The sequence below is a fragment of the Vipera ursinii genome (assembly GCF_947247035.1).
Source record: "Vipera ursinii genome assembly, contig: SUPER_Z_unloc_1, whole genome shotgun sequence".
Classification (NCBI taxonomy): Eukaryota; Metazoa; Chordata; class Lepidosauria; order Squamata; family Viperidae; genus Vipera; species Vipera ursinii.
The window spans coordinates 340,229-359,705 of NW_028148449.1; the positions used below are offsets into that span (position 1 = coordinate 340,229).

Here is a 19,477-nt window from a genome sequence, read left to right on the forward strand (position 1 = left end):
TGCTGTAAGCGGAGGAGAACCGGGAGTCCCCAATTTACAACCACTCATTGACGGCTGAAAGCTACAACGGCAGCAAAAAGTGACTCATGACCATTCTTCACACTTAACGACCATCGCAGCATCCCATTCTCACGTGATCGAAAATGAGACCCTTGGCAGCTGACTCATAGTTAAGACGGTTGTGGTGTCCCGGGGTCACGCAATCCCCTTTGGTGATGAGCAAATCAGCTGGGAAGCCAGACTCACTTAGCAACCCGTCACTAACTGAACAACTGCAGTGATTCGCTTAACAACCATGGCAAAAAAAGTCCTAAAACGGGGTCAAACCCGCCTCAGAACTGTCTCCACAAGTGAAATTTGGAGCCCCACTGCAGTCGTTAAGTTGAGGACCTGCCTGTATGAGGGTCATAATAACCTCCGTGGCCTGTCGACAGATTCCCCTTTTGCGACCGTCTGACGGGCAAAGTCAACAGGAGGGGGGGGTTAGGGTTAGTGATTCCCTGGCCGACCATGGCAAGAAAAGTCGTAAAACAGGGAAAAGCTCCCTTGTTTTTCACTGAGCGACATAAATTTGGGCCTTGATTGCGGTTGTAATTCGAGGACTACCTCGACCCGAAGTCCAAGTCCGTTTCCCGCTTTTTGATGGGGTTAGTCCGTTGGGGAACAAAGCAGGAAAGGCGAGGGTGGGCGGGTGATTGTGCCCACCCTGGTTCAGGAGGGACTTCCGGAAGGATAGGTGCGGCTGAGTGGCGCACAGACCCGTCGCAGAAAGGAAGGATCTTTGCGGCTTCAAGAGGGACGGAGCCTTCCTTTCAAGGATTTTTTTTTGGGGGGGGGGAAAGCACCGTTTAGCCCCTAAGCAAGATGGGGAGGGGATTCAGACCCTCCCCAAGTCCACTCAGCAGTCCTGACGTCGCAAGTCGCGCCAATCAAAACGTTCGCCCTGCACACCAGCACCGTCAAGCCCGTAGGCGGCCATCGCTTCCCAACCAGCTGAACGTGGCGGCCCGCTTCCTTCGTTTGCCAACAAAAACGGGGCACTTTGGCTCTCATTGCTGTAAACATTTATTGTCCCCCACAAAGTCCCCTGCGAGGCAACCGCCACAGCATGCGTGGTGGAGGGGAGGGAAAATAGGGGGAGGGGCAGTCCAGGAGGGCAGGGAGGGGGGGGAAGCACAAGGGCGAGAGCAGAGCCTTACAGAATCCTTGAGCGACGGAGCTGGAAGGGACCTTGGAGGTCATGCAGTCCAGCCCCCTGCTCCAGCAGGAGACCCTTAAAAGAATCCTAGAATAACAAAAGCCAGAAAGGGACCTTGGAGGTCCTCTAGTCCAGCCCCCTGGTCAAGCAGGAGACCCTTAAAAGGATCCTAGGATCACAGAGCTGGAACATCTCCCGCCCTCTTCTCTCTTGACCCCAGAGAGACACCCACCAAAATACAAATAGCACCGTTGTGGGGCCGGAAGTAGCCCCAAAGCTTATTCACCCCCAAGAAGCGCACACTTCACCCCCACACACACAAAAAAGGGGGTCCAGGAAGCCTCGTGGACGAGGCGGCTCGTCTCAGGCAAATCCACGGCGAAGGAGGGGTAGCCGTCAATCACTCCTGCCTTGCCAGAATGGGGCAGACGCCCGGCGGCCCCAATTCCGGGTACGTTCTGTCCACCGGGGGATCGTCCGGGAAAGCCGTCCATGGCAGTGCCAATCCTCCAGGAAACTGCAGGGTGAAAGGAAGGACTTGGTCAAGCGGCGAGGGGGGGGAAAAAGAGTTTCGTGCACGCAACCTAATCCCCCACGTGCACCAATGGAGCTTTGCGGGAGGACAACCGGGGGACCCTTGGCTCACAGCCGTTCCGTTTAGTGACCGTTCAAAGTTACGACGGCCCCAAGTGGCCTGTGACCCTTTTTCCACCCTTAGGGCCTTTGCAGCGTCCCCGTGGTCATGCGATCAGAGTTCAGACGCTTGCCAACTGGCTTGCAGGTATGACATTCGAACAGTCCTCGACTTACATCCATTGGTTGAGGGACCGTTCGAACATCCGTTCGTGGAGGGACCGTTCGAACAGTCCTCGACATACATCCGTTCGTGGAGGGACCGTTCGAACAGTCCTCGACATACATCCGTTTGTGGAGAGACTGTTCAAACAGTCCGCGACTTACATCCGTTTGTTGAGGGACCGTTCGAACGGTCCTCAACTTACATCCATTTGTTGAGGGACCGCTCGAATGGTCCTCAACTTACATCCGTTCGTTGAGGGACCGTTCGAACAGTCCTCGACATACATCCGTTTGTGAAGAGACTGTTCAAACAGTCCGCGACTTACATCCGTTTGTTGAGGGACCGTTTGAACGGTCCTCAACTTACATCCGTTTGTTGAGGGACCGTTCGAGTGGTCCTCAACTTACATCCGTTCGCTGAGGGACCGTTCGAACATCTGTTTGTGGAGGGACCGTTCAAACAGTCCTCGACATACATCTGTTCGTCAAGGAACCGTTCAAACAGTCCTTGACATACATCCGTTCGTTGAGGGACCGTTCAAACACTCCTCAACATACATCCGTTCGAACGGTCCTCGACTTATATCCGTTCATTGAGGGACCGTTCGAACAGTCCTCGGCTTATACCCGTTCCTTGAGGGACTGTTCTTTGTAACATCCCCTCCAGGCACGTGACTCAAATCGGGATGCTCGGCAAACAACTTGTATTTACGATAGTCGCAGTGTCCTGGGGTTCCGCAGTGCCTTTTTGCGACCGTCCCGAGGAGCAACGTCAGCAAGGAAAATGCACAACGGGAGCTTTGTCTGTGCTTGCCCGCCTCTTTTGCCGACCGGTAGCACGCCGTGGCCCAGAGATTGGAGACCCCCCTGCTTCATGCTTAATAGGACTCCACAAGGGGCAGGGGGAGACCCAGCCCGGGACAGAAACCTGGGCCGCCAAGGGGAATCGGAGAGGTGAGCGGGAGGCTGCGTACCCCACCCCAGAGTAGGGATGGAAGAGACACCTACACGGACGAAAACGGGGCCGGTTCCTGCTAGCTCTTCTCGCGCTGCGGCTGTTGCGTCTCGTCCGATTCCTCTTCGCACACTTCTAGCGAGCAGTCCTGGCCGAGCGTGTCGACGGGACGGCGGGGGGATGCTGTACCAAGCGAACAGGGCACAAATCTTGCACCCCTCTCCCACCACTGCCAAGAGGGGGGGTTCTGGGCAAGCGAGACACAACGTGCCTCGCAGACACGTTGCCCCGATATCGATACCGCATGCCCCGAAATCGAAGGCGGAGGGATTCAAGCCTTGGGAGAGGGGAGAGCAGAGGGGAGGGGAAGGTACGCCGCACGAGACAGCGGGGCGCGGTCCTGCTCCCTGCCCACCCCACCCCTTTGGGGCACGGGAGAGGCGGCGAGGTGGTACCGTCCTGACCTGTTTGTACCGAAGGCTGCGGCGCAAAGCGGGCGGACGTTTGTTGCTGGTGAAGCTGGGATGGGCATGTAGAAAGAAGGGTGGATGGTTAAAGATGGGCTGTGTGTGTGTGTGTGTGTGTGTAGCTTTGGACTGCCCCCCCCAAGTGCCCCCTCCTTGGTCTCTCACCTCGTGTATGTAGAGGGCGTGCAAACTCATCTCGGCCAAGGCCAACTCGGAGAGCAGAACCGAGCGGCTGAGAGGAGCCGGGCGGGAGGGAACGGTGCTGCTGTGGGCGACAGGGTCAAACCAGTCAGTCCCTCCCCCACCCAGCACAGAAATGGGAGGGCTGAGCACCCTTCCCTCCCCCCAAGGGAGGAGCTGACACACACACACACAGACACAGACACAGACACACACACACAAACACACACAGACACACACACACGGCCCAATTGTAGAGACTGCCACCCAGACGACTCGTGCGGGGTACCTGTCTTCCAGAAGCGGGCTCTGGCTGTCAGAGATGGGGGTCTGCCCGGGATGGCTCCTGTGCCGGGGCAGCTGGGAAGAGGAGAAGGAGGCCAGGATGCTGGCTGTGCTGCCGTGCTGAGCGAGCAGCCGACGTTCTGCGAGGACCGGGTGGGCCAGGACACTGGCCAGGAGGGCATCCGGCTGCAAAGGAAAGGAACTCAGCCAGCGGCCTCCAGGCCCCAGCCCTCACCCCGACATCCCTCACCCCGACATCCCTCAGCCCTCACCCCCTCACACTTCCCCTCAGTCCTCATCCCCCGCAGCTGTCCAGCCCTCACTCCCACATCCCTCACCCCCAGCCCTCACCCTCCTCACCCTTTCCGTCAGTACTCAGCCTGTCCTCACCCCCATAGCCCTCAGCCATCCAGCCGTCACCCCGACATACCTCAACCCCCCAGCCTTCACCCTCCTCAACCTTCCCCTCAGCCCTAGTCCTCACCCCTGCAGCCCTCAGCGGTCCAGCCCTCACCGCCTCAGCCCCCACCCCTCACACTTCCCCCTCAGCCCATCCTCACCCCGCAGCCCTCAGCCATCCAGCCCACACCCACATCCCTTCCCCTCCAGCCCTCCCCCTCCCCCTGTGCTCATCCCCTCAGCCATCCAGCCCTCACCCCCACAGCCCTCAGCTGTTCAGCCCTCACCCTTCCCCTCAGCCCGTCCTCACCCCTTCAGCCCTCACCCGCCCAGGCCTCACCCCCCCAGTGCTCACCCCCTCACCCTTCATCCCATCCCTTCCCCTCCAGCCTTCACCGTCCTCACCCTTCCCCTCAGCCCATCCTCATCCCCACAGCCCTCAGCCATCCAGCCTTCACCCCCTCAGCCCTCATCCCCACAGTCCTCACTTCAACCCTCATCCAACCCAGCCCTCACCCCATCCCCCAGCGCTCACCCCCTCATCCTTCGCCCCAGCCCTCAGCCCTTAACCCCACAGCCCTCAGCCGTTCAGCCCTCACCCTTCCCCTCAGCCCGTCCTCACTCCTTCAGCCCTCGTCCGCCCAGCCCTCACCCCGACATCCCCCAGTGCTCACCCCCTCACCCTTCATCCCATCCCTTCCCCTCCAGCCTTCACGGTCCTCACCCTTCCCCTCAGCCCATCCTCATCCCCACAGCCCTCAGCCATCCAGCCTTCACCCCCTCAGCCCTCATCCCCACCGTCCTCACCACTTCAACCCTCATCCAACCCAGCCCTCACCCCATCCCCCAGCGCTCACCCCCTCATCCTTCGCCCCAGCCCTCAGCCCTTACCCCCACAGCCCTCAGCCGTTCAGCCCTCACCCTTCCCCTCAGCCCGTCCTCACTCCTTCAGCCCTCGTCCGCCCAGCCCTCACCCCCACATCCCCCAGTGCTCACCCCCTCATCCTTCATCCCATCCCTTCCCCTCCAGCCCTCCCCGTCCTCACCCTTCCCCTCAGCCCTCACTGTCCTCACCCTTCCCCTCAGCCCATCCTCATCCCCACAGCCCTCAGCCATCCAGCCTTCACCCCCTCAGCCCTCATCCCCACAGTCCTCACCACTTCAACCCTCATCCAACCCAGCCCTCACCCCATCCCCCAGCGCTCACCCCCTCATCCTTCGCCCCAGCCCTCAGCCCTTAACCCCACAGCCCTCAGCCGTTCAGCCCTCACCCTTCCCCTCAGCCCGTCCTCACTCCTTCAGCCCTCGTCCGCCCAGCCCTCACCCCCACATCCCCCAGTGCTCACCCCCTCATCCTTCATCCCATCCCTTCCCCTCCAGCCCTCCCCGTCCTCACCCTTCCCCTCAGCCCTCACTGTCCTCACCCTTCCCCTCAGCCCATCCTCATCCCCACAGCCCTCAGCCATCCAGCCTTCACCCCCTCAGCCCTCATCCCCACAGTCCTCATCACTTCAACCCTCATCCAACCCAACCCTCACCCCTTCAGCCCTCATCTGCCCAGCCCTCACCCCATCCCCCAGCGCTCACCCCCTCATCCTTCGCCCCAGCCCTCAGCCCGTCCTCACTCCTTCAGCCCTCGTCCGCCCAGCCCTCACCCCCACATCCCCAGTGCTCACCCCCTCACCTTTCATCCCATCCCTTCCCCTCCAGCCCTCACCCTTCCCCTCAGCCCTCACTGTCCTCACCCTTCCCCTCAGCCCATCATCATCCCCACAGCCCTCAGCCATCCAGCCTTCACCCCCTCAGCCCTCATCCCCAGTCCTCACCACTTCAACCCTCATCCGCCCAGCCCTCACCCCATTCCCCAGCGCTCACCCCCCTCATCCTTCGCCTCAGCCCTTACCCACAGCCCTCAGCCGTTCAGCCCTCACCCTTCCCCTCAGCCCCAGCCCTCACTCCTTCAGCCCTCATCCGCCCAGCCCTCACCCCATCCCCCAGCGCTCACCCCCTCATCCTTCGCCCCAGCCCTCAGCCCTTACCCCCACAGCCCTGTCGTTCAGCCCTCAGCCGTTCAGCCCTCACCCTTCCCCTCAGCCCGTCCTCACTCCTTCAGCCCTCATCCGCCCAGCCCTCACCCCCACATCCCCCAGTGCTCACCGCCCTCACCCTTTACCCCCACATCCCTCAGCCCTCACCCTTCACCCCCACAGCCTCAGCCACCCAACCTTCACCTCCGCAGCCCTCACCCTGTCAGCCCTCAACCCCACTCCCCCCAGCCCGGCCCCAGCCGCCCCAACTGACCATGGGGCCAGGCCCCTCGTCGGAGAGCAGGGAGGCCGCCAAGGGCCCCTCGGCGAGCAGGCGCTGGACCTGGGAGGCGTCCTGGTGTACTCGCTCCTTCAGATGCCCGATGAAGAGGGAGCTTTCGGGCGGCGGCTGCCAGCGCGGGTTGGCGATGGCGAAGTGGACCAGCGAGAGCTCCGTCTTGCCGTTCTCGGCCTGCTGGTAGACGGAGGCCTCAGTCCGGCCCTGCGACAGCCACTGGGGGGGGGGAGGAGAGGGAGGAAGAGAAGGGGATTTGAAAGAGACCTCAGAGGTCATCTAGTCCAACCCCTGCTCGAGCAGGAGACCCTTACAGAATCACAGAGTGACTGAGCTGGAAGGGACCTCGGAGGTCATCTAGTCCGACCCACTGCTCGAGCAAGAGACCCTTACAGAATCACAGCTGGAAAGGATCTCGGAGGTCATCTAGTCCAGCCCCCCCTCCCCCTGCCCAAGCAGGAGACCCTACCCGGTTTTCTGACAGATGACAGGGCACGCATCTCTTCCAGGGACGAAGCAGCTGCCCGCCGGCGGCGGCGAGGCTTCTCCATCATCCCCGATTTCTCCAGCTTACCAAGACGTAGGGTGCGGATGGCCGGCGGAAGACCCCCCCACCCCCTTACCCCCAGCTGCCAAGACAGCCCCCTTCCCCTCCCTCCCTCCCTCACCTGGGGGTTGCCGTGGTTGCGGATGTCCAGCTGGGCGAAGGAGCAGATGTCCCCCACCCCCACCACCTCCACCGAGAAGTTGCGGAAAAAGTCGATGATCTCCAGGGCCTTGGCCCGCAGGGGGAAGATGAGCAGGAACGGGGTCACGATGGGGCTCAGCAGCTCCTCCAGGATGAAGACCTGGGAGGGGGGGGTGGAGGGAGAGAGAGGGTGGCCGAAATAAGCAGGGGGAAGGGGCCGCTGGTGGTCCGGGGTGGTGCCTCCTCCTCCGCCGCCTCCCCCCTCCAGCCCACTCACCGCCTTGTACTGGAAGAGTTGGCCCAGCTCCTCCCGAGTCTCCGACTTGTGCGCGTTGCCTTGCCAGTGGTCGGGGATGTAGTGGATGTGGGCCAAGACACACTGGAGTAGCTGCTCCGGACACCAGACCAGGTGCTCGTCCGGGATGAAGGCCCTGCAGGGGCGGAGGAGGGGGAGGAATGGCCGGGAAGAGCAGAGGGGGGGGCAAGAAGGAGGAGAAGCGTCAACCCGACAGCTCCAAAATTCGACAGCCGGAGAGGAGCTGCACAGCCTGGCGCGTATGGGCGTCCTGTTGCAAGAGCCTCGGAGGACGGGCAGGTGTGTTTTTCCCCAGGTGTGTTTTTTTTGGGGGGGGGGAAAGGGGAGGCAGGGTGTCTCCCTCCCACCCTCCCTCCCATGCGGCCCTGACCGTTCTCCCGTCCACCTCTGAGTGCTCCCGAGGTGAGATGCGGAAGGCATCCAAGTTGGGGAAGAAAAGCAAACCGTAGCTGCGGGTTCAAGACGCGTCCCAAGGAAGCCCTCGGTTGGAGGGTCTTCCGGAGGATGGGCCGGGGAAGGGAGGGGAGAAAGGAAGGAAGGGGATGGATGGACGGAAGAAAGGAGAGGAAGGAAAGGAAGGAAGGAGATAGGAAGAAAGATAGGGGGTGACTGAAGGAGGAAGGAAGGAAGGAAGGAAGGAAGGAAGGAAGGAAGGAAGGAAGGAAGGAGATCAAAAAGGAAGGAAGGAAGGGAAGGAAACAAAGGAAGAAAGGAGATAGGAAGGGAGGCAGGAAGAAAGGAAGAAGGCAGGCAGGCAAGGAAGAAAGGAAGGAGAGAGGAAAGAAGGAAAAAAGGAAAGGAGATAGGAGGGGAGGAAGGGAGGAGATAGGAAGAATGGATGGAAGGAAGGAAACACGGGCAGGAAAGGAAGGATGAAGAAAGGAGATAGGGAAGAAGGAAGGGAGGAAGGGATTGAGGGAGGGAGGGAGGAGAGAAGGAAGAAAGCAAGAAAGGAAGCAGAGGAAAGAAAAGAAGGAAGGAAATAGGCACAAAGGGAGGTAGGGAGAGATAGAGGCAGGCAGGCAGGCGACAAAGGAAGGAAGGAAGGGAGGCAGGCAACAAGAAAGGAAGGAGAGAGGAAAGAAGGGAGGAAGGAAAGGAGGGAGGAAGGAAGGAGACAGGAAGGAAGGAAGGAAGGAAGGAAGGAAGGAAGGAAGGAAGGAGAGAGGAAGGGAAAAAGGGAGGGAGGAAGGAAGGAGACAGGAAGAATGGAAGGAAGGAAACGTAGGAAGGAAAGAAACAAAATAAGAAATAAAGAAGGAAGGAAGGAAGGAAGGAAGGAAGGAAGGAAGGAAGGAAGGAAGGAAGGAGGACGGGACCCCTGGAGACACAAACTCGCTTTTCTACGAGGGTCCCCACCCCATTCCCCAAACCGGCCAGCAGACTCTCTCTCTCCCCCCCACACACACTTTGCAAAGTCTGCTGAAAACAGGGCCGGGGAAGGGCAGACTCCGCCCCCGTCCCCCCCGTCCCCGCCCACCTGGCCAGGGTGACCACCAGCCCCAGCAGGGTGATGGCAGTCAGGATGTGCTGGACGGCCAGTACATCCTCGTCGTAGACGGTCAGGGCGATGAGGACGGCCAGCAGGGAGCCGGCGAAGAAAGCCGCGTTCTTGGCCCCCACGGCGAGCAACGGGTTGGCGAAAGAGTTGAGGTACTTGGCGGCCGGCTTGTAGCCTCGGCTCAGCCGGGCTTGCAGCTCGTGGTCCAGCTCGTTGAAGTGACGCAGGTAGAGGCGGCCGTAGAGCGACCAGCGCCGGGCGCCCAGGCTGCCGGGCTCCCGCTTCAGGGCCTCGGCGTAGCTGAAGAAGGCGTACAGGCCCTGCCAGACCAGGATGAGCGGACAGAGCAACAAATTGGCGACTCCGAGGAGCAGCAAGCTACGCTCCAGGCGGCGGGCTAGCTCCAGCCGGGCCCCGGCCCGCTTGTACTGCGGCTGGAGGCTCCACTTGCCCTGGAAGAGGGAGCCGGGTCCCCAGAAGAGGAGCAGCTCCAAGTTGTACTTCAGCCCCTGGGTCAGGAAGACTCCGCGGCCCAGCAGGGGCAGCTGGAAACGGACGGGGAGCAAGGATTTGTTGACCATGGCCACCAGGTAGTTCTTGAAGCGCAGGATGCGGTGATGGATGTCCAGCTCGCTCAGCTCCCGCCGGTGGACGCAGAGCTGCTGCTCCCGCTGCAGGGAGATGAGCCGGGCCTGCACCTCCTGCCAGCTGCAGTTGCACAGCTGCGCCTGGCGGGGAGGAGGAGGAGGAGGAGGAGGAGGAGGAAGAGGAGAGGCGCCCGTCAGCCTGACCTCAAACCACGGGCACGTCTCGTTTGGGGAAAACAAGGACCGGGGCGGGGGGAAGGCGAAAGCGGCGTGCTGGCTTTTGGCGAGAAAAAAGGAGCAGGGCAAGGAAGAACGGAGGGAAAAGGAAGCGAGGAGAGCAGCGAGGATTAGCCAGGGGAACCGCTTGCCACCAGAAGGGGTGGCAGGCGTTGGACAAGCCACCGGTTTGAAACGGTCGAGGGTCTCCTGCTCGAGCAAAGGGTTGGACTAGATGACCTCTGAGGTCCCTTCCAATTCTGATATTCTATAATTCTGGAAGGTCTCCTGGCTCGAGCAGAGGGTTGGACTAGATGACCTCTGAGATCCCTTCCGATTCTTGATATTCTGTGATTCTGGAAGGGTCTCCTGCTCCAGCAGGGGATTGGACTAGAGGACCTACAAGGAGATTGTGCCAGAATCACAGAATCAGAGTTGAAGGGGACCCCGGAGGTCCTCTAGACCAACCCCTGCTTGAGCAGGCCATCCTTCCAGGTTGACAGAATCACAGAGCAACAAAAGAGATCATGTGACCCCCCCCCAGGACACTGTGTCCGTCATAGAGGTAAAGTCAGTTGCCAGATGTCTGGAGTTGGAGCACAGGATCACAGAATGACAGAGCTGGGAGGGACCTCGGAGGCCATCCAGTCCACCCCCCTGCTCAAGCAGGAGACCCTTACAGAATGAAAGAGCCGGAAGGGACCCTGGAGCTCATCCAGTCCAACCCGATGCTCAAGGAGGAGACCCTTACAGAATCAAAGAGCTGGAAGGGACCTCGGAGGCCTTCTAGTCCATCCCCCCTGCTGCAACCGGAGAACCTTACAGAATTGCAGAGTTGGAAGGGAGCCTGGGGGTCATCTAGTCCAGCCCCCTGCCCGAGCAGGAAACCCTTACAGCATCAAAAAGCTGGAAGGGAGCCTGGAGGTCATCCAGTCCATCCCCCCTCTTCGAGCAGGAGACCCGTACGGAATCAAAGACCTGGAAGGGACCTCGGAGGTCATCTAGTCCAACCCACCCACCCCCGCCCGAGCAGGAGACCCCCATACCTGGGAACCCCTGAGTTACAAGTCCTCAAAAGCGCTTCCCAGAAGGAATCAATCCGGGCTGCGCAGTACGGCCCACCTACCGGGGCGGGGGGGGCGGGAGATGCCGCAGCCGCCACGCCGCACACCCCAGGCCTAGAGTGCCCCGCCCCACCCCCGTGCACTCACCGAGGGGATCTTGAGCGCCTTGGTGTAAAAAGAGCGGATCTCCCAGTAACCCATCAGGCTGAAGCACACCTTTAGCAGTCGGTACAGCCAAAACGTGGCAGCCATCACCAGCAGGAAGATGACCCCGTTGCTGGCTTGGATCCTGGCCAGGGGGGGTAGGAGAAAAGATGGGGGGGGGTAGGAAAAAACAGCCGCTTCAGCCGTCGGTTGTGCAAGTCCTCTCCGGTTGCAGACAAACAGACACACGACACACGTCGGAGGGGGGATGCCTTTCCAGGAATGCCCCCCACTCCCGGTACTCGGAAAGAGCAAGGCTACAAGGTCACCGGGCGCGGCTTGGACCGACTCCCAGAACGGCAGGTGGTGGAGTGGGTGGTGGTGGTGCAGGCTCGCTCTCCACCGGTTGAACGGCAACCTTGGAGCCGGCAGCTCGAGGCTCTTTGCTCGGAAACCGCAGGGGCTCAACTGGCCACAAATCGAACGACGTTACAGGCCGTCCTCGGCTTTACGACCGCCGCCGAGCGCTGAATCTCTGCGCTGGACAGAGGCGTCGGCGAAGTGGCTTTCGCCCCCCCTTATTCCCTGGCCGCGCGCATGCTGTCACGCTTTGGCACGTGGGCGTTAAGCGAGCCCAGCTTCCCCCTTGGGTTCGCTCGGCGGGAAGGTCGCAAAACGGGACAGCCGCGGTGGTCGTTAAGAAGGGAGAACCAGTTGCCAAGAATCTTTCGATCGCGTTTCGATCGGGTAAAAAACGGGCCGTGTTTTTTTTCAAACTTGCTGTTGCCGCTTCGAACGGGCCCTAAACGAACGGTTGTAAGCTGAGAACTAGGCCACATCGGGGCTCAGCCACTGCCAGAAAAGAGAGACTACACGTCCCGAGGCAGTCTACCTTGACCGAGACGCCAAAGCGGAAGGGCTTTCTGCCGGACTAGGAAGGAAATTGCCAAGTCCCGTCGTAATGCCGGCCACTAAACAAACCGTTGTTAAGTTGAGGCCGCATTGGGGCTCAGCCACAGCCGGGACAAGAGAGACTCCTTGTCCCAAGGCAGTCTACCTTGACTGAGACGCCAGAGCGGAAGGGCTTTCTGCCAGATCGGGAAGGAGATTGCCAAGTCCCGTTGTAACATCAATCGCTAAGTCGTTCAGCCGAGGACTAGCGGGTATGATGCGAAGCTGACACCCACCCCCCCCGGCCTGGATTTAGCCCCACCTCGCACCCTCCACGACACCCGGGGAAGAGATCGGCAAGCCGCAAAAGGCGAGATTCCACATCCCGAGAAGGTCTGTCTCGTTCCGAGTGGAAGGATTTCAGCCAGGCTGGCAAGTGGTGGCAAAGTTTCTCTCGCCCCCTCCCCCCTTTTACCGGTCCCAACGTCCCACCACGACGGCCGATGCCAGCTTGGGGTCCTGCTAAGCACTGGAGGGGGGTAGGGGGAGGCGCAGATCTTTCCGGACCGCTACTCACCTCTGAGCGCATTCGGCAGCGGGCAGGATAGCATCTGGGAGCGTAACCTTGCTGCGATCGGGCCCAGAACTTGCTCCTCCCTGGTGGGTGTGATTGACGGGCCGGTTGGCAAAGAGGACGTCGTACTCCACGCAGCAAAGCAGGAAGGTGGAGAAAGTGGCCACAAACAGGAACTGCCTGGAGAGGCGAAGAGGGGGGGCGGCGGCCTTTGGGGCAGGCGGATGGCCACCCGGTCAAGCGCAGACAGCCAGGAGAGTAGGCGGGTCTCCCGACTGAGCCAGGGGGTTGGACTACAGGACCTCCAAGGTCCCTTCTAGCTTTACTTTACTCTACCCTGAATTCTATTCTATACTATTCTCGGGTCTATTTATTCTGTTCTACTTTGAATTCTAGCGTATTCTATTTGGTATTCTATTCTATTCGGAATGCTGTTCTGAATTCTATTCTATTCTGAATTCTATTCTGAATTGCTCTAAATTCTATTCTGAATTCTGTTTTGAATTCTATTCTGTTCTGAATTCTATTCCTTTCTGAATTCTGTTCTGAATTCTATTCTACTCCGAATTGCTCTAAATTCTATTCTATTCTGAATTCTATTCTGAATTGCTCTAAATTCTATTCTGAATTCTGTTTTGAATTCTATTCTATTCTGAGTTCTATTCCTTTCTGAATTCTGTTCTGAATTCTATTCTACTCTGAATTGCTCTAAACTCTATTCTATTCTGAATTCTATTTTGAATTGCTCTAAATTATATTCTGAATTCTGTTTTGAATTCTATTCTATTCTGAGTTCTATTCCTTTCTGAATTGTTCTGAATTCTATTCTACTCTGAATTGCTCTAAATTCTATTCTATTCTGAATTCTATTCTGAATTGCTCTAAATTCTATTCTGAATTCTGTTTTGAATTCTATTCTATTCTGAATTCTAAATTCATTCTATTCTGAATTCTATTCTGGATTGCTCTAAATTCTTCTGTTTTGTGTTCTATTCTATTCTGAATTCTGAATTCATTCTATTCTGAATTCTATTCTGAATTGCTCTAAATTCTATTCTGAATTGTTTTGAATTCTATTCTATTCTGAATTCTAAATTCTATTCTATTCTGAATTCTATTCTATTCCTTTCTGAATTCTGTTCTGAATTCTATTCTACTCTGAATTGCTCTAAATCCTATTCTATTCTGAATTCTATTCTGAATTGCTCTAAATTCTATTCTGAATTCTGTTTTGAATTCTATTCTATTCTGAATTCTATTCCTTTCTGAATCCTGAATTCTATTCTACTCTGAATTGCTCTAAATTCTATTCTATTCTGAATTCTATTCTGAATTGCTCTAAATTCTATTCTGAATTGTTTTGAATTCTATTCTATTCTGAATTCTAAATTCTATTCTGAATTATATTCTATTCTGAATTCTATTCTATTCCTTTCTGAATTCTGTTCTGAATTCTACTCTATTCTGAATTGTTCTAAATTCTATTCCTTTCTGAATTCTATTTTCTAACCTATTCTGAACTGCTCTGAATTCTATTCTATTCTGAATTCTATTCTGAATTGCTCTAAATTCTATTCTGAATTGTTTTGAATTCTATCCTATTCTGAATTTTATTCAACTCTGAATTCTGTTCTGAGTGCTATGCTATTCTGAATTGTTCTGAATTCTATTCTAAATTCTATTCTGAATTGTTCTAAATTCTAGTCTACTCTGAATTCTGTTCTGAATTCTATTCTATTCTGAATTCTATTCTGAATTGTTCTAACTTCTATTCCATTCGGAATTCCGTTGGGAATTCTATTCCATTCTGAATTCTAAATTCTATTCCTTTCTGAATTCTGTTCGGAATTCTATTCGATTCTGAATTCGGTTCTAACTTCTATTCTGAATTCTAAAGTCTACTCTAAATCCCATTCTACTCTCAATTCCGTTCCGAGTTCGAGTCTCGTCCGAATTCTACGACACTCTGAATTCTACTCTCTTGCAATCCTATTCTGCACTCTGCTCTGAATCCGGTTCTCTTCCGAATTTTCTCTCCATTCTCTCCCCGCCTGTGCGGCTTACGTCCCCTTTCGCCAAAGCAGCACCAACTCCGCCCCCCCACCCCGAAATGCCCCCCACCCCACCCGAGGGAATGGGGGGGGTCCCGCCGGGCCCGCTCTCTTACACCAGCTCAAAGACGTCGGAGAGCATCATGCAAGCGAAGCCGTTCCTCTGGTGGAAGTGGTAGAGGTGCCGAAGCCGTCAAGGAAAACCACGTCCGGCCACAGGGCGCCGGCCCCCACGGCACACAGCCCACCCCGGGTGGGGAAGCCCACCGCCAGACCAAGCTTTGACGGTGACGGGACACCTTTGGGGAAGGTTACAACAGGCTCCTCCGAGGTCCCTTCCAATAGCATAGTATATTATATTATATTATATTATATTATATTTATTGTATTATATTATATTATATTATATTATATTATATTTATTGTATTATATTATATTATATTATATTTATTATATTATATTATATTATATTATATTATATTTATTATATTATATTATATTATATTATATTATATTATATTATATTATATTATATTATATTAAATTATATTATATTATTATATTATAATATTATATTATATTATATTAATTATATTATATTATATTTATTGTATGATGATAATAATAATAATAATGGGAGTGGACAGCCCTTTGTCTGAAATGGTCTAGGGTTTCTTGCCTGAGCAGAGGGTTGGACTAGATGACCTCCAAGGTCCCTTCCAACTTTTATTTTTATTATTTTTATTATTATTATTGGACTGGACAGCCCTTTGTCTGAAATGGTCTAGGGTTTCTTGCCTGACCAGGAGGTTGGACTAAATGACTTCCAAGGTTCCTTCCAACTTTTTATTATTATTATTATTATTATTATTATTATTATTATTATTATTATTATTATTATTGGACTGGACAGCCATTTGTCTGAAATGGTCTAGGGTTTTCTGCCTGAGCAGGGGGTTGGACTTCCAAGGTCCTTTCCAACTTTTATTTTTATTATTATTTATTTATATTATTATTATTATTATTATTATTATTATTATTATTATTATTATTATTATTATTATTATTATTATTATTATCATTATTATTATTATTATTATTATTATTATCATTATTATTATTATTATTATTACTATTATTATTATTACTATTATTATTATTATTACTATTACTATTATTATTATTATTATTGGATGGAGCCATTTGTCTGAAACGGTCTAGGGTTTCCTGCCTGAGCAGGGGACCTCCAAGGTCCTTTCCTATTATTACTATTATTATTATTATTGTTATTATTGGATGAAGCCATTTGTCTGAAACGGTCTAGGGTTTCCTGCCTGAGCAGGGGGTTGGACTAGATGACCTCCAACGTCCCTTATTATTATTAATTATTATTATTATTATTATTATTATTATTATTATTATTATTATTATTATTATTATTATTATTATTATTATTTGTGTGGGAGGCACATCTTCCCAAAGCAAACCGGAAGGATATTTTGGTGAAGAAGTTATCCAGGTTCTTGATGTGGTGCCAGGAATCTGGGGGGGGGGGGGGGAGAAAAATAAAAATTAAAATTAAATTAAAAATTAGGGTGCAAGGACCCTTCCCCACGGGTGACCTCCCCCCCTTTCTCCCCCTCCCTCCCTCCCTCCCTCCCTCCCTCCCTCCCCAAACTCCGGCACTACCTTTCAGCCCCTCCGTGACGTGGACCAGCAGCTCCTGCTCGTCCTCCGGCGGGGAATCGTCGTCTTCGTAATCCGCCAAGGCATGGTAGTCGCCGCTGGGCTCCTGGTTCAGCGCCATGGGGCCCAGACCCACAAACACACACAAACACACACACACACACAGAGAATTCCGCCACGAGTCTGGCACAGCAAAGACAAAAGCAAAGGCAACACAGTTTAACAGGCAGACACAACCCAGACAGGACAAAATCCACACACACGCACACACACAGCCCTCAACAACTTGGGGCAACAAACGGCCACAAAGCGGTGTGTGTGTATGGTGTGTGTGTGTGTGTGTGTGTGTGTGTGTGTGTGTGTGCAGGACTGGGCTGCCCACCCAAACAAGGTCCCATGAAACAGGATCCATTCTTCCCCCATCCAGAACAGAGTCGGAAGGGATCTCGGCGGTCATCTAGTCCAACCCGGTGCCCAAACAGGAGACCCTTACAAAATCAGAGAACAGAAGGGACCCTGGAGGTCATCTAGTCCAACCCCCTAGCTCAAGTAAGAGACCCTTAGCGAATCATAGAACAACCGAAGGGATCTCGGAGGTCATCTAGTCCAACCCGGTGCCCAAAAACAGGAGACCCTTACAGAATCAGAGAAGAGAAGGGGGACCCTGGAGGTCATCTAGTCCAACCCCCTAGCTCAAGTAGGAGACCCTTAGCGAATCCTAGAACCGAAGGGATCTTGGAGGTCATCTAGTCCAACCCGGTGCCCCAAAACAGGAGACCCTTACAGAATCAGAGAATAGAAGGGACCCTGGAGGTCATCTAGTCCAACCCCCTAGCTCAAGTAGGAGACCCTTAGCGAATCATAGAACAACTGAAGGGATCTCGGAGGTCATCTAGTCCAACCCTCCCCCCCCTGCTCAAGCGGGAGACCCTTACAGGATCATAGAACGACCGAAGGGATCTCGGAGGTCATCTAATCCAACCCGGTGCCCAAACAGGAGACCCTTACAGAATCAGAGAATAGAAGGGACCCTGGAGGTCATCTAGTCCAGCCCTCTGGCTCGAGCAGCAGACCCTTAGAGAATCATAGAGCAACCGGAGGGATTTCGGAGGTCATCTAGTCCAACCCCACTTCCCCCGCTCGAGCTAGAGCAGGAGACTCTTACAGCATCACAGAACAACTGAAAGGACACCCCAGAGGTCATCTAGCCCAACCAACCAACCTGCTCGAGCAGGAGACCCTTCCAGAATCCTATTATAACGAAAGGAATCCTGGAGGTCATCTAGTCCAATCCCCGCCCAAGCAGGAGACCGTGACAGAACAATAGACTGGGAAGGGACCCCGGAGGCCATCTAGTTCAACCCCCTTGCTGACAGATTAGAGCCTTACAGAACAATAGACTGGGAAGGGACCCCAGAGGCCATCTAGTCCAACCCCCTTGCTGAAAGAGGAGACCCTGACAGAACAATAGACTGGGAAGGGACCCCGGAGGCCATCTAGTCCAACCCCCTTGCTGACAGATTAGAGCCTTACAGAACAATAGACTGGGAAGGGACCCCGGAAGCCATCTAGTCCAACCACCTTGCTGGAAGATTAGACCCTTACTGAACAATAGACTGGGAAGGGACCCCGGAGGCCATCTAGTTCAACCCCGTGCTGGAAGAGGAGACCCTGACAGAACAATAGACTGGGAAGGGACCCCAGAGGCCATCTAGTCCAACCCCCTGCTGGAAGATTAGACCCTGACAGAGCAATAGACTGGGAAGGGACCCCGGAGGCCATCTAGTCCAACCCCCTGCTGGAAGATTAGACCCTGACAGAACAATAGACTGGGAAGGGACCCCGGAGGCCATCTAGTCCAACCCCCTTGCTGGATGATTAGACCCTGACAGAACAATAGACAGGGAAGCGACCCCGGAGGCCATCTAGTCCAACCCCCTGCTGGAAGATTAGACTCTTACAGAACAATAGACTGGGAAGGGACCCCGGAGGCCATCTAGTCCAACCCCGTGCTGGAAGAGGAGACCCTTACAGAACAATAGACTGGGAAGGGACCCCCGGAGGCCATCTAGTCCAACCCCCTTGCTGGAAGAGGAGACCCTGACAGAACAATAGACTGGGAAGGGACCCCGGAGGCCATCTAGTCCAACCCCCTGCTGGAAGAGGAGACCCTGACAGAACAATAGACCGGGAAGAGACCCCGGAGGCCATCTAGTCCAACCCCCTGCTGGAAGAGGAGACCCTGACAGAACAATAGACCGGGAAGAGACCCCGGAGGCCATCTAGTCCAACCCCCTGCTGGAAGATTAGACCCTTACTGAACAATAGACTGGGAAGGGAACCCAGAGGCCATCTAGTCCAACCCCCTGCTGTAAGAGGAGACCCTTACAGACCAATAGACTGGGAAGGGACCCCGGAGGCCATCTAGTCCAACCTCCCCACCCCTACCCCACCCCCCACCCCTCTCCCCCGTCGGACCAATGGCCGTCCAGCCTCGTTTCCCGTCTTTTTTTCTTCCTCCCCACCCTAGCCACCCAACTTCCTTCCTTCCTCCTCCTCCTCCCTCGCAACAACAACCCTGCCAGGTGGGCTGGCCAGAGAGAGAGAGAGAGAGAGAGAGAGAGAGAGAAAGAGATCCCGGACCAGATTCGGCCCCCTTCTCCCGCCGACAGCCCGAGGCAGAACTCGAACTCACCACCTCCCAGCCGCCGATCCCCACCCCTCCCGGCGTCGGTCGTAAGTCCGAAGCGTCGGTCGTAAGCGCGGGGAGGGGGGCGACCTTCCCCGGACGGAGCAGCCGCCTGAGTCACGCCGGGCCGGAGCCGCCTCCGACCCCCCCTCCCCGCGGCCTCCGAGGCCACGCCTCCTCGGGGGGCGGAGCCGGCGACAGGCCCCGCCTCGATCTGCCTGCCGGGCCTGAACCGCTTCCGATTGCGCCTGTGCGGCTCCGTCTCTCGGGGGCGGGGGCGGACTCAGAGGCTCTCACTGCGCCTGCGCCTCCGCCTTCGCCCGGCCTCGCCGCTTCTTATTGCGCCTGTGCGGGTCCGTCCTTCGGAGGTGTGGGCGGAGTCAGTGACTCATTGCGCCTGTGCGGGTCCGTCTCTCGTGGGAGGGCGGACGCAGTGACTCTTACTACGCCTGCGCAGGTGGCATT

At 55.3% G+C, this 19,477-nt stretch overlaps 1 protein-coding gene across 1 annotated transcript; it reads right to left on the reverse strand.

Annotated features, from left to right (window-relative positions):
* Positions 1 to 1,047: 1,047 nt before the first annotated feature.
* On the reverse strand, positions 1,048 to 19,159 carry LOC310650447 (autophagy-related protein 9A-like). Its single transcript, XM_083379987.1, has 15 exons — positions 19,019 to 19,159; positions 16,327 to 16,506; positions 16,136 to 16,179; positions 14,753 to 14,817; positions 12,589 to 12,765; positions 11,124 to 11,265; positions 9,089 to 9,837; positions 7,570 to 7,723; positions 7,273 to 7,452; positions 6,584 to 6,823; positions 3,888 to 4,069; positions 3,584 to 3,683; positions 3,416 to 3,470; positions 3,005 to 3,134; positions 1,048 to 1,715 (listed from the first exon to the last, which is right to left on the reverse strand). The coding sequence occupies exons 2-14, from the start codon at positions 16,442 to 16,444 to the stop codon at positions 3,031 to 3,033; spliced, it is 2,310 nt and encodes a 769-aa protein (XP_083236113.1). The 5' UTR covers positions 16,445 to 16,506; positions 19,019 to 19,159; the 3' UTR covers positions 1,048 to 1,715; positions 3,005 to 3,030.
* Positions 19,160 to 19,477: the final 318 nt, after the last annotated feature.